General features: G+C 41.1%; 2 protein-coding genes across 2 annotated transcripts; both read right to left on the bottom strand.

Moving 5' to 3' along the window:
• Positions 1-2,638: 2,638 nt before the first annotated feature.
• siva1 (SIVA1, apoptosis-inducing factor) lies at positions 2,639-5,351 on the bottom strand. Its single transcript, XM_041812974.1, has 4 exons — positions 5,159-5,351; positions 4,596-4,775; positions 3,299-3,452; positions 2,639-2,856 (listed from the first exon to the last, which is right to left on the bottom strand). The coding sequence occupies exons 1-4, from the start codon at positions 5,277-5,279 to the stop codon at positions 2,808-2,810; spliced, it is 504 nt and encodes a 167-aa protein (XP_041668908.1). The 5' UTR covers positions 5,280-5,351; the 3' UTR covers positions 2,639-2,807.
• Positions 5,352-5,857: 506 nt separating this feature from the next.
• On the bottom strand, positions 5,858-13,000 carry adss1 (adenylosuccinate synthase 1). The gene is made up of 13 exons (XM_041812810.1): positions 12,660-13,000; positions 11,618-11,720; positions 11,467-11,529; positions 11,334-11,384; positions 11,180-11,246; positions 10,965-11,072; positions 10,814-10,895; positions 9,040-9,166; positions 8,782-8,936; positions 8,136-8,260; positions 7,878-7,975; positions 7,643-7,792; positions 5,858-6,026 (listed from the first exon to the last, which is right to left on the bottom strand). The coding sequence occupies exons 1-13, from the start codon at positions 12,846-12,848 to the stop codon at positions 5,974-5,976; spliced, it is 1,371 nt and encodes a 456-aa protein (XP_041668744.1). The 5' UTR covers positions 12,849-13,000; the 3' UTR covers positions 5,858-5,973.
• Between the last annotated feature and the right edge of the window lie 277 nt (positions 13,001-13,277).

The following is a 13,277-nucleotide window of genomic DNA, read 5'->3' as shown; positions in this document are numbered from 1 at the left end:
CATGGTGAATTCAATGACTGGGAGGCAGGCACATCTGGCTGTAGATACGTTCATTTCTATTGTGGCTGACTTAGACAAATATTTGGTGTTTTACTTGTTATTTCATGTAATTTATATTTCATAGTAATGAATCTTGCATGAGGTTGGTATGTAAGGATGTTCATTATTAGAAACTGTTAACTGCAGTCTTTTTGAGGAGACTCTAGGAAATGAGATCTCTACACTTTTCCTCTGGTTAAATTAAATAAAACAAATCCCAAGTCAGTGTCACAAGCATCTCTGTTGATTTTCTTCAATTAAACATGCAGTAGTCTAGTGTTTTATGTCCACCTCTGAGTTTTTAAAGTCTTATCAAGAATGGTGCAGACAGCACGACGCCTGGCTTGCCAGCAGCTGTCTGTTCACTGAGCCAGAAATCAAGCGGTGCCCCCGGACACCAACTGCAGAGCTCCCCAAAGAGTGGAGCCACAACTGGCCCGCTGAGCTGGGGATGTGACTCAACAGCTCATAGGCGCATTTGCAATAAGCTCCAGGAAGTGCACTCATCCAAGCTAATATCTATAAGACCGTGTCATGTGATTGATTTCTACAAAGCAGCGCTGAGGACTTCTGCCACCAAGAACAATTACTCAGAGCGTAGAATACCTGACCCTGACACCGGCCGTCATCAGTGACGAGCTGCAGCCAAGACAAAGTGATGACTGCAGCTCAAGGTCACGTCCAGCAGGGATAATTGTAGCCAAATTGTCTGCTGCAGAGGCCTGGTGCGGTCCAACCTCTGGGGCTTCTTGTTTTAATAAATAAATCTGATAACAAGTTCTCAAGGTCAGAGCAGGAAGGCTGGACTGGAATTTTAATCTCATGCCCACGCAGAAAGAAAACTTCCATTCCTTCACTTAAGGGTGAAAATATGCTTTTTAGAAACAGTGATATACAGTACTAATGTGCCTCCACAGCGGAAGCAGGTTGTTTAATTACCCTGAATATGGCCCAGTCTGCTGGAACTCAGTCTTGAAACCCAGTCGTTGAAGTGTGCTGCCATCTGCTGACAGATCTACAACACACAGAAGAAAGGTAACCTGAAAACTTTCTGCTTTTTCTGCAGTCATAACTGGGCTGTTGTGTTTTTAGAATGTATTGTAATGCAGATGGTGGCTTGTATTTATCTGTCATACATTTGGTATTTCTTAAAATATATTTACATGTTGATCTCAGGCTCAGCCTTGCTGTCTAAACAGCTGTGGTGTTTTTTATGGAGGCCCTACGCGGACAAACATCTTAACATTGTATTTTACCCTATTTCTCCACATTTATAGGAAATTTCCAGGTGTTTCACTGAGCTCATTACTCAGGCCTTATCCTCAAGTGAACAAGTATTTTTGAAGACAAAAGGGTCAACACTGGAAACACAACCCTTGTAGCCCATTTCAAAGACCTGTCTGTTAGGCCTTTCAGACCGGCAGAGCACCGTGCTGGCACCCAAGCCTAACTTTGAACCAGCTGGATGGTTTCCCTGAAAGCATTAAGGTCCTGAGAGTCAGAACAGAACAGAGCCAGAACAGTGTCTGTCTGAAAGCACTATGTGTGGAAGGCTCTTGATTTACTGACTCCAGTCTCAGTCCACTCATTGAAGCTTCCCCAGGTTCTTGAATCTGCTTTGTTTGACGATCCTCTGAACTGAGCTCATCCTTGTTGCTTGTGGACCTTTTCCCTTCCAGTCAACTTTCCATGAATATATGTTGATACAGCACTGTGAGAACACCCTGCCCTTTCAGCAATGACCTCATGAGTCTTACCCTTCTTGTGAAAGGTGCCCATGATTGCCCTCTGGATATTTAAGTCAGCAGTCTTCCCCATGATTGCAGTTGTGTACTGAACCAAAGTGAGAGAATAAAGGCTTGGAAACCTTTGCAAATTGGTCTTTACCCACAATATTCTAAGTTAAATGTTTTAGAAAGTGGATTTTTGTAAGTTCTAAGCTGAAATCAAGATTAAATCAACAAAAGTCTTAAATATATAAGTTTTTATGTAATCTAGAATAAATGAAAGTTTAACTTTCTGAAGTAAATCACACAAAATAAAAAGCAACTTTTCCATGATATTCACTTTTTTTTCACTGCACCTGTAGACAGTTACTCTCCCACTAGGTTGATGAACAGAAATGCCTGAATGGTCTACACAGGTCACTGAAAAATATCTTTACAGGGCATACAGTGCACTTTAACACATTCATTTCATGTCAACAAAGATGTTTGAGAGTGTAATGTACAGTATTTTTTGTTCAACACTGGAGGTAAAACCAGTTTTCAAAAATACTAATCCATGCGTATACTAGATCTTATGTAATTATCTTGAAATAAACACAGATTCTCCGGCAATGAGTTAATTTATGAACAAAAATTAAAATTGACGAGAACAAAACTCAAAAAAGTTGAGGAAAGAAAATCCCATAAATGTACTTATTGTGGGAAAAAAACGAGTAAACTTAAGTTTGAATGCATGTCCTCTTTGGGCTTCCAGTTTTTCTCACATAAAGTGATAAAGTGTAATTTTCCTACCTATTCAAATCAACTTTAGATGTTGTTGTGACCCCAACATTGATCAAAACGGTTTCTGTATTAACCAAACATCAAATATATATATATAAAAGTGTTCAAGTTTATTTCAGTTACTTTCAGAGAGTAGTACATATATACAAGGACAGATTGAGATTACATAAAAAGTCACCATTAAAATGCTGTCTTAGTTTTATCTCATGTGAGGCAGACATATTTGTTCCAATAAACTCCCGATCCCTCCATCAGTCTTTATGTTGAGCAGCTGCAGCAAATAACTTCATCATATCTTCCACTGTAGCTGTGGGGAAGAGAAAGTATTACAGTTATTTAATAATATGAGGAAGATGAGGAAGACTTAAGCGTGAACTTTTTGTGGTTGCTTCATTGTTTATGAAGACAACAAAGAGAAGTCCAAACTGTTTCCTGCTCTGGTGACACTGATGACCACAAAACAGTGGAGTTTGATTCAGACTAGGCATACACTGAAACATTTCAAGGCCGATCCTCTCTAAGAAATGAGTGGATTAAGGTAAAGAGTTTAATGACTCAAAACAAATAAATGTACCAAATAATAAAATTTTAGACATGCAGAGCTTTAAAATATAATTTCTATTGTAAAGGTAACATTGTTGTAACCCAGAAGGAGTACCAGAATACCACAAACATGCACCATATAGCAGAACTCCAACCTTGACTTGTATGAGTGGCAGGTCAATATATCAGACTACAGCTAAACTTACTCTATAGTCGTGCAGACTGAGCAGCAGGGGTTGAAGCAGCTAGAGCACTGTCGTGTGCAAGAGGAGCATGTTAGACGTTCACACTGAGAACATGCTGTCCTGGAGCCCTGGTTCTTCTGACACACACAGCAGCCTGCAGGAGTCACTGCTGCACCTACAGAGCAAACAACACACTGGATGAGCTTCATCAGAGCAGCTGAGATAAAGGAACAAGTGACAAGAACCATGGCAACCCTGACATCTGCTGGTAGGAAGCATGAACTGAACTCATCTTCAGCTTTTGGCCTTTGAGTGAACAGACTTCTATTGCTTTGATAAATTCTTTTATATCAAAATAACAAGGGTGTACCAGATAAAGAATCAGACTTCATAGTATTTAGCATGTTTTGGGGTTTTGGTCATAACTAAAAATGACAAGTTAACACATAATAGGCTCACGTCTTTGTGAAAATACTGTTAAAGGTAGGCACTTGCACTCCCACCTGCCAAGAACATTTCCTGTCTCGCTTGTTCACACTGAGTTTGCTCAGGTGTTATGATGCATATTATCCTTGTCTAATCATTGCCTGTTAGTTAAACCTTTTATTTTTATGGTAGACTACTTTATGAGTTTAAATTTCATCTGAAAATTCAGCTTACACCTTTTTTTTTTGGATGTCACAGATTCTCCATAAAGAACTGACTGCCCAGAATATGGACAAATCCACTTTCATTATTTATGCATTTAATTCTGGAGTCCCCAGCTTCAGGTACTTCACTGGGGGCTGAAGCTACCTGGGTCACAGTATCAGCATAATCGCTACTCCTTGTCTATCAGCAGAAGTCATTGTAGTCACATATTTGGATTCCATTGACTGCAAGTATCCACCATGAAGAGGTTTCAGTCTGTATGCTTACCGTTATAGTGCTTCCCTGAATAAAGCTGACATTCTGGGGGAAAAATGGCTGGTTTTATTTTCTCTGTCTCTCATGTTTGCTGTAGATTGGTGTTCCTCTTGTTGTAACATGTGTAGTCTTGGTCATCTTAGTCTTAAGCTTAACAAGTAGCTAAACTTTACTGCATGTGTTAAAATTTACTCTGTCTAATCAGTGGAACATTGTATGCAGACTTTATCAAAATATCCTCAGGGGTTCAGTGAACTTTTGCACAATAGGACACATCCAAGAAGTTAGGTAGTTATTTGGAACAGATACTACCTTACTGAAGATTGAAAAACAAACACATGGTATCTGATTTTTTACATTTCTTTTCTGTTATTTGACTCAGTTGAAAATACTATTCCCTGACCAAACTCACCTTGTGCAGCGTTTACTCTCGTCAGTCTCCCATCGTGTCCAATCAGTGTCTGTCCTCTCAGCAACGCCTGGCTGTAAACAGGCGTCTCCGTGGGCCGCGGGTCGACGCATCTCTCTTCCCCAGTCCAGATTTTTCCCATCACCGCTTTGGCCCCGTTAAACAGCAAGTTTTTGGTCTTTTCTGTAGAATTATAAGGGGCCTTCTCATGAATGAAGTTACACTTTATCAACCAAGCAAAACAACCAGGCTGTGAGGTCAGTGTTTACGGTCTTCAGGAGCTAGCCTGTTGTTGTTTCTCTGGTCTATCCCTGCGATAGCAGACACAGGAACCTATCTGCTACTGCTGCTCTCCTCCGTGAAGTCCAACAAATGTAATTAGACAGTCATGAAATATAGGTAAAACCGTTCTGTATACATATGTCACACCAAAAGTGAACATTTCACGTCAAAGTAAAACAATTTCTACCAACGACGGCTAGGTGCACTCGTAAGTGTGCTAAACGAGGATGCTAACATTAGCTAACACTTCAGCGAAGGGGAAAAAACTAGGAGCAGGAACTCACCGTGGATTTCTTGTCTGTATTTATCACCAAACACGCCGTAATTGTTCAGCTCATTCTGTCCTATATGTATTTTGTACTGAGAGGAGAAGGTTTGCGCAAAAGGACAAGATCGTTTCGGCATTTTTGATCATACAAAGTCTAGCAGATATCCAACAGTCCGCCACACTTGTTTGTTGCGGGAAAACTGCACGAAAGAAAGTTAGGAGCCAATGACACACATCCTTTATTGTCACGTGAAGTCTTAGAACCAATCCGAAACTGATCGAGTGTGACGTAGCCTGGGCGGCCTTCACGGAACTTCGGATTTTTCAAATTTACGAAACAGCTTGGGCTATACCATAGACATTATATACTTAAATATACGTATATTATGTCTATGGGATATACACCGTGAGAACATGTTTTTCTGGTTTCAAAAATGTAAACTAATACTGACCTTTCATTGTTATTATCAAGCTGACGACTAAAATGAATGGGAATATTTCCCCCCTTTGAAAAGTCAATCTTAAAGTTTATGGAGAATCTTACAGTTTTAAGTTTTCATATTTACCTTGACCCACAGACTGCTGTGAATGAGCACAGGGCTGCCTCAGTGAATTATACAACCATGAACTGAAAATTATCTTGCTGTGAAATTAAAGAGTTGTAAAGATGAAAGAGAAGAATGTTCTGTTGCACAAAGCAGACACGACTTGTAGGTCACATAGATGTCTTGTTTATTCAATAAAGAGGTGGAAGAAGGTAGTTTTAGGTGATGAGTAAATGCCAAATAGAGCCGTATGCTTGCGCTTCCATCCAGAGGTGAAGAAGACCTTCTAGAACATCTGGATCATGCACTCCCTGGACTTTCCAACACCAACCCACTTGACTAAAGAGAGAAAAAACAAGGAGAGAAATGTTATAGAAATATTATTAAAAATACAAAAATTAATGTTGGCTTTAGGAGTATGCCTGTCTAAAGGATATTGCGATATTCTTTACATCACTAGGATAGCTACTTTTTTTCAACATAGAGTGCACGTAAATATTGGCATAGCAATAATCAGCTAGGCCTGAAGCATGTGGACTGGCTGTAGCGTAGCTCATAAAACCTCCATGTAACCAGATGGGACATGGCTCAAACTATCAAGTTAAAATGCAAGCCAAATAAATTGTTCTGAAAACTGGATTCTGTCATTATTCGGTCAGTTAATACCATGCTGATCTGTGTCCAAGTGTTAATCTTTTCAAGTAGTTTTGTTTAAAATTGATGTAAAAACTGATGTAATGTCACAATTGACATTTGCTCCTTAAGCACGATTTATGCTTCTGCTTTGAAGCCCTGCTGTAGCCTAAGCCAGTGGTTCTCGGCTGGTCAGGCCTCAGGACCCAACATCAACTCCACAAAGAGAAACGGGGACCCAATTTCTGATATTTTTCAACCATTCTCATTTATATAATGAGAAATAGCATTGATTGGACCTCTAGCAGTACAAACATGTGAATAACTAAAGTGACTGGACAAAGCAAGTCTATTTTAAAAGAATTTCATGGATTTTTCCGGCACAAATCTTGTTTCCAGGAACACATTTGGGACGCACTGAAAAGGGCTCTGCGACCCAGTTTTGGGTACTGACCCACCAGTTGAGAACCAACGCCACAAGTCTGAATAGCCTGTCGACAGTCGACATTTAGCTCCGAAAAAATATATCTATGTGTTGAAATGACACAGAAAGCAAGCTCTGTGATTGGTCCACTGGGTAGCAATGGTGACTTGCAGTCTCTAAGCAATGATAGTGGGAGATAAACAGCTGAAGATGGCAATACAATCTGTCAAATCTACTTGCCGGCATCTGAAAATATAATTTTCCTTCTTCATGTGTCTTAGTAACTGAAGATGTGAAAAACATTTACCTGCCATCTGCCTCAGCTGACAGTGGCCATACTTTCCATCTCTGATGCCTTCTCTCTTTTCTTCTTTGCAATGATTGCAATGTAACCAACAGCTTTTCCAGATTCATCACTCCCAAACTCAACAAAATATACTTGGTTTCAGTTGCTATGTTTTCCTGTGCACTAGAAATGTGGCAACAGGACCAAGAACTGACATAAAAATCACTATTTTGAGTAGCGTTTGGATGCAGTACCACAGAGTAATGTGGACACACTAATGCATGTGTTGTTAGCAACAGCGTAGGCTGCAGACTTGATGCAGAAGCATAAACCAGGCTTAACGGTGATCGTGTTTCCTCTGTACTGTACTGACCTGAGGGACCTTTGATGTTTTATTAAATTAAATGTGTGCTGTGGTTAGCAGAAGGAGAGGCCTCAATTTTGCAATTCTACCAGTCAGATCCCCACTATGCATGTCTTAGCCTTATATTACATCATCCACTTTAATGTCTGTTCTTTTTACTCAGAGCCATTCAGGGATCGCAGTGACTGTTCAGCTCGGTAGGTCAAGATTTATAAAAGAAAGATTATAATTTTCTTTGTATAACATACTGGGGACTCCAATGTGGTTCTCTATGAAACGGATGTAGTTCTGGGCCTTGGCTGGGAGGTCGTTCCACTTCCTGGCTGCAGACGTGTCCGTTTTCCAACCAGGGAAGGTCTCATACTCAACCTCCACTTTGTGCAAAACATCCATGTTGGCTATGGTTGAAAGAAACCCATTGTTAAAAATGAGTGCTACCTTTTATCAGACAAAGAAGTTTGTTTGGGTCTTTGTCCACCCTACCTGGGAAGTGTGGAATCCTTTTTCCATTGAGTTTGTAGGCGACTCCAACTTTTATTTCATCAAGCACATCCAGGATGTCAAGTTTTGTCAAAGCAATGCTGTTGGATGATGACACGTCACACTGTTGTTTAATAGTTGTGGCTAATCATAATTCATGTAGTAGTTGTGTTTAAAATAAATGTAATCGTGTAGGATTTTATCCAAACATGAAAACCACAAAACACCCGATGATAGCCTCGAACTTCCATATTTACTCACGCGGTGAAACCATTGATCATATGAGCATATCTGACGATGACGAGATCCAACCATCCACAGCGTCTCTTCCTTCCTGTGGTCACACCAACCTCGTGACCTCTTGTCTGCAGCAGCTCTCCCACTGCCTGAAGCAGACAAGGTAGAACAGTGCTATATGTTACTCGCTTATTCTTGAACTTAATGATGTCAGGCTTCCCCAATTAAACCTAAATATATGCCCTGAGTGCCCCAGCAGAGTACAATAACACATCACATGGGCGTGAAGTGTTAACATCTTGACCTATGTCCCTATGGTCAGTTCCCGTGACAAGTAACATAACCCCAGCTCACACAGTAAATATATCCTGAACCCGCACTCTGGCCCTAAATTTATCCCTGTGAACATGTGATCTGCGTAAGAGGTAAAGAGTGTTTGAACCCGTCTCTCACAAAATTTGACAGCTGCACTCTGCATGAGAACAACCCCACCCCTCCCTCCATTCCCCTCTCCTCCATCAGGCCTTGCGTGTGTTGGCCACATGATCGCAAACAAACTACATGTAGAGCTTGATATCTCTGAGTTATGTAATATGCTGTCTGTCTAATCTTATACACTACAAAGGTCAGTAAAGCATGTGAAATCGAAGCAAGGTATTCCAAATCTTACATTGAGCTGTTCTGTAGGGAAAGCCCCGATTCCAACTCTGGTTGTGTAGGCCTTTGATACTCCAAACACATCACCGATATTCAGAGGAGGGATGCCAAGGCCAGTGCATGCTCCGCCCACAGTGCAGTTTGAAGACGTCACAAAGGGATACGTGCCTGGAAAGAATAATTTTACGTTACTTTGACGTCAACTCCTTCCCAGATCCTAAAAATAAAGAATCGGATTTCAAGTATGACATGTCACTGTTACAAATCCTACCGAAGTCAATGTCCAGGAGAGCAGCATTGGCCCCTTCAACCAGAATTTTCTTTGGAGGTCCATGAAGTGCTTCATACATGTAATAGACCCCATCTCTAACCATTGGCCGCAATCTCTCAGCATAATCCTGCATGAAACAAAGACACATAAAAATCATCCACCACTGTTTATTCATTGATAAGGGAGGGAATATTTCACCATGCAGAACAATGTGATATGTCTTGACATTATACAATATGCAAGAATAAAATATAATACAGTACTATATGACACGATGTGAAACAATACAACACCATATCATACCTTACTTACCATTAAGACACCATACAACACGATATGATACATATAATATGCCACATCAAGTCATTTTTGTGCGACATGCTACAATATTTTAAGATCAATAAATTCAATACAATAAGATACAATAGGATACAATGGAAAGTGACCTGTTATGCTCTAACAGGATGCAACAATCTCACAGGATATAAGATTCAATATAAACGACTCTCCTTGATACGACTCAACTTGATATAATGTGATTTGATAAGATACAAAGCAATAAACAGTGCTTAACAAATTTATTAGACCACCCTAACCCTAACCAAAGTAAGGTTTATGCCACAGCTGCCCTGATTTTTTTTAGATCAATACACTAAGATACAAAAGATCCAAAGAATACATTTTAATGGAACACAATTCGATATGCTGTGAATTTTATTCTATGTCATGTCCCGCCCTGCCTGCCCCACCACTCCATGATATGATTTTATAATACAATGTATTATGATACAAGACAATATAGGACCATCACATCACGTCATGTCAAGCCAAGCCACGCCACGCCACGCCACTTGGTACGATCCAATATAGTATGATACAGAACAATGTAATACCATTGTGCTGTGTCACGTCATGTCACATCATGCACGCATCATGAAAGTCACGTCACGTCATGCAGGCATCATGCAAGTCATGTCATGTCAAACCACGTCACAACACGCCACGTCACACCACGCCACGCCACGTCACGTCACGTCACGCCACATCATGCATGTTCTGTCACATAACATCATGCACGTTTCGTCACGTCAAATCATGTACATCAAATCAAGTCACGCCACATCATGCACGCATTATGTCAGTTACGTCACGTCATGCACGTCACATCGTGTCACGTCACAGCACGCTATGTCATGCCACGCCAGGTCATGTCACATCGTGCACATTTTGTCACATCAAATCAAGTCCCGCCACGTCATGTCACGTCACATCACATCACGTCATGTCATGTCATGCACGTTACGTCAAGTCATGCCATGTCACATCATGTACATCCCATCAAGTCATGCCAAGTCATGTCACGTCATATCATGCACGTCATGTCATGTAACGTCACATCACATCATGCACGTCATGTCATGTCATGTTACGTAGTGTCACTCTATGATTGGATACAATACAATGTAGTATGATACAGGAAAATGTTATATACCATTAACTGTGGTGTAAGGTATATTGCATGATAAGTACAGTTTGATTAAACTTGTGGCAAGTATTCTGATGTGATGCAATACAATATGATAGCATATGATATAAGACAGAACACAATATGAAAGGACAAGATAAAACAAGACCTGATACAATACTTCACAATCAGTACAGTATGATTTAGAGTGATGCACTGTAATATAATACCTGATACATGGTCCTCAATCTGTCAGAATTTTAAACAAACTTCAAGACTATCATCAGCCACCTAGCCATCAATGTTTACCTTGAGCTTTTTCAGTTGGTCCTCAACGTCAACTGTCAAGGATGGGTACATGGACTGATACTGGCGGACGAGGTTCTTGAATCTGAAAAAAGAAGCCTTCATGAATCATGTAACGACTGGACATCGCTGTGTGCGATTGTTTGATTCCTACCTCATAGAGAAGTCCTTAAAGTCACCAAGGAGGTCACAGACGCGTAGGCCGGTGCGGGAGGCTTTGCTGGAGTACGCCGGTCCGATGCCTTTTTTGGTTGTTCCGATGCTTTAAAGAAAGGATGGGACTTTAAAAATTCAGGTTTGTTACTTTTTGAACTTTTTTCATTTAGTTCAAACCTATCTTCTGCCCTCACTGTCTTCCCTTCCCCTTACTTCTTTCCTTCCTGTGCTTGTCTTTCAGTTTCCTGTAGGCCATCGACGACTTGGTGGAAATCAAAGACTGTGGAGAGATTCCAAACAAACCTTTAAAGGTAACATGCACACACTTTTGTGAGAAATTATTAATGATTACATGTACTGTACATACCAAGGTGAGCTCTGTCTGAGACAATTAGCCTCTTCTCCCAGCCTTTCAGACCTGAAATAAAACCCAAGTCATCCCATTTTTCCTTGATTTACACTGATGCATAATGTAAGAAGGATTTTTCTCTTTTAATGACCTTTTTTCTCATTTTTATCGCCTTCCTCAAACAAGCCAGGTAGATGTATGACCACACCATTACCTGAAGCAGAGGGAGATAAATATAAGGACACACAATCACAGATATTCTTAATGATATTGTTAACAAAGCTGCAAATAAAAGAAATTACCAATAAGTGATATGCTTTTAGGGTTGATAATTCCACTAGGGAGAAGGTGAAAGTCGTACTCCTTGCCATCCACCACCACTGTGTGTCCTGCATTGTTGCCCCCCTGGAAATCAAGCCAGGACACATTGGATGATGTTTATACCGATGATTCAAATACAGTATGATGTTAACAAACAAAATCTCCTCAGAAAATCAAGCCAAATTCTTAAGTCTAATTCTATTTGCTCCAGACAGCGATAAGCCACCACCTTCCCTATCTGCCGAGCTTCTCCAGCACCTATTTTAACAGTCTTGGCTGGTGCTGATGGATCCTCCGCTCTGTTCCCTCCTGGCTAAGACCTGGCCTTCTCACATATCAAGCCACCCTGAGAATGTGACCTCTCTCCCTCCCGGTGGGTGGGGCTCTCAAGCCTCCAGAACACAGGGTGCTACTCCTGTCAGAGGTGGAAAGTAGACACGGCAACAGTTGGCAGCTTTCAGAGTGTGTTCCACGGCTGGATTGACCTCTGATTTCTGACCAGACACTTGTGTGTTTGTGAGGCTGTTATGCAAGGGGTCATTACTGAACTGTCTGGAGTTTACTATGAATCCAAAACATTTAAAGTCATCTGAATAAGTCAGTCACAGCAACTTTAAACTAGGTTAGGAGGAAGGTACTGGATCCAACAGAGAGATAATAGTTAACATTTTGATTTACTACAACTAGAATGATAAACAGTGGCGTCACGTGCTGTTTCTGCAAAATCTTTCAATAACCGGGTTACATTCCCTTGATTCTCATGTTAGCGTTGGAAATCCGTGTCAATACACACTCAGCATTGTAACTGCACTCATCAGAAAGGTTTCCAATCATTTTCATGCAGCGTTCTGTTAAATATTCACTGGTCACAGAGGTGTAAGTGTTTTCCTCTGAACACCTGTTGCGCTCTACCAAGCTGCCACTTGTGAAGTGGGAAAATAAAGAGGGAAAAGGGCATTCAGTTATAAAACAAGGACACGCCCATCTCAATAGCCATCTGAAATCACGAATCACAACACTAACCTGACATCTGCACACGTAGTCCGCTTCGGTGGCCAGCAAATCGACGACTTTCCCTTTGCCTTCGTCTCCCCATTGCGCACCGAGCACCACCGTCACTTTGTTCCCCGCGTCATTACGCGATCGTTTCTGGCCTGTCGCGGCGGTCTGACTCATGTTTTTGTGGTCTTTGGCCGACCAGGTAAGGGACATGATGGCGGTGGCTTTAGTCCGTCCGTCTCAAGACGACTAAACTGCACCGCAAGAGCGGCATTGCCATATCTGTCACCTCAGAGCGGATGATGTCAGAGCCAGACGCGCGTAAGAGCGACGCTGCGCTCAGGCGAAGAGTCTCCAAGGCTGAGAAAATAGACTTTCTACACATCAGTCACATGATGTATAATGGCTTAGCTAACATTCAAACACATTTTAAATATACAGTACCCGTCAGCAGGGGCGTCACGAGAATTTCTGGGACCCAATGGGACAACAGATTGTGCCCTTCCAATAGCCTTCCTGTGATTTGTTACAGTGCCTGTAAAAATATTCACCTCCTTGGGTATTTTACGACACTGAAACCAGATTTGCTTCCACTGCTGCATCAGTTGTGTGAAAAACTAAAACTAAATTACATATTTATCT

This window comes from Cheilinus undulatus, linkage group 18 (genome assembly GCF_018320785.1).
Source record: "Cheilinus undulatus linkage group 18, ASM1832078v1, whole genome shotgun sequence".
Classification (NCBI taxonomy): Eukaryota; Metazoa; Chordata; class Actinopteri; order Labriformes; family Labridae; genus Cheilinus; species Cheilinus undulatus.
Note: the sequence above shows the minus strand (reverse complement) of the source record. Positions and strands in the feature narration are given on the sequence as shown.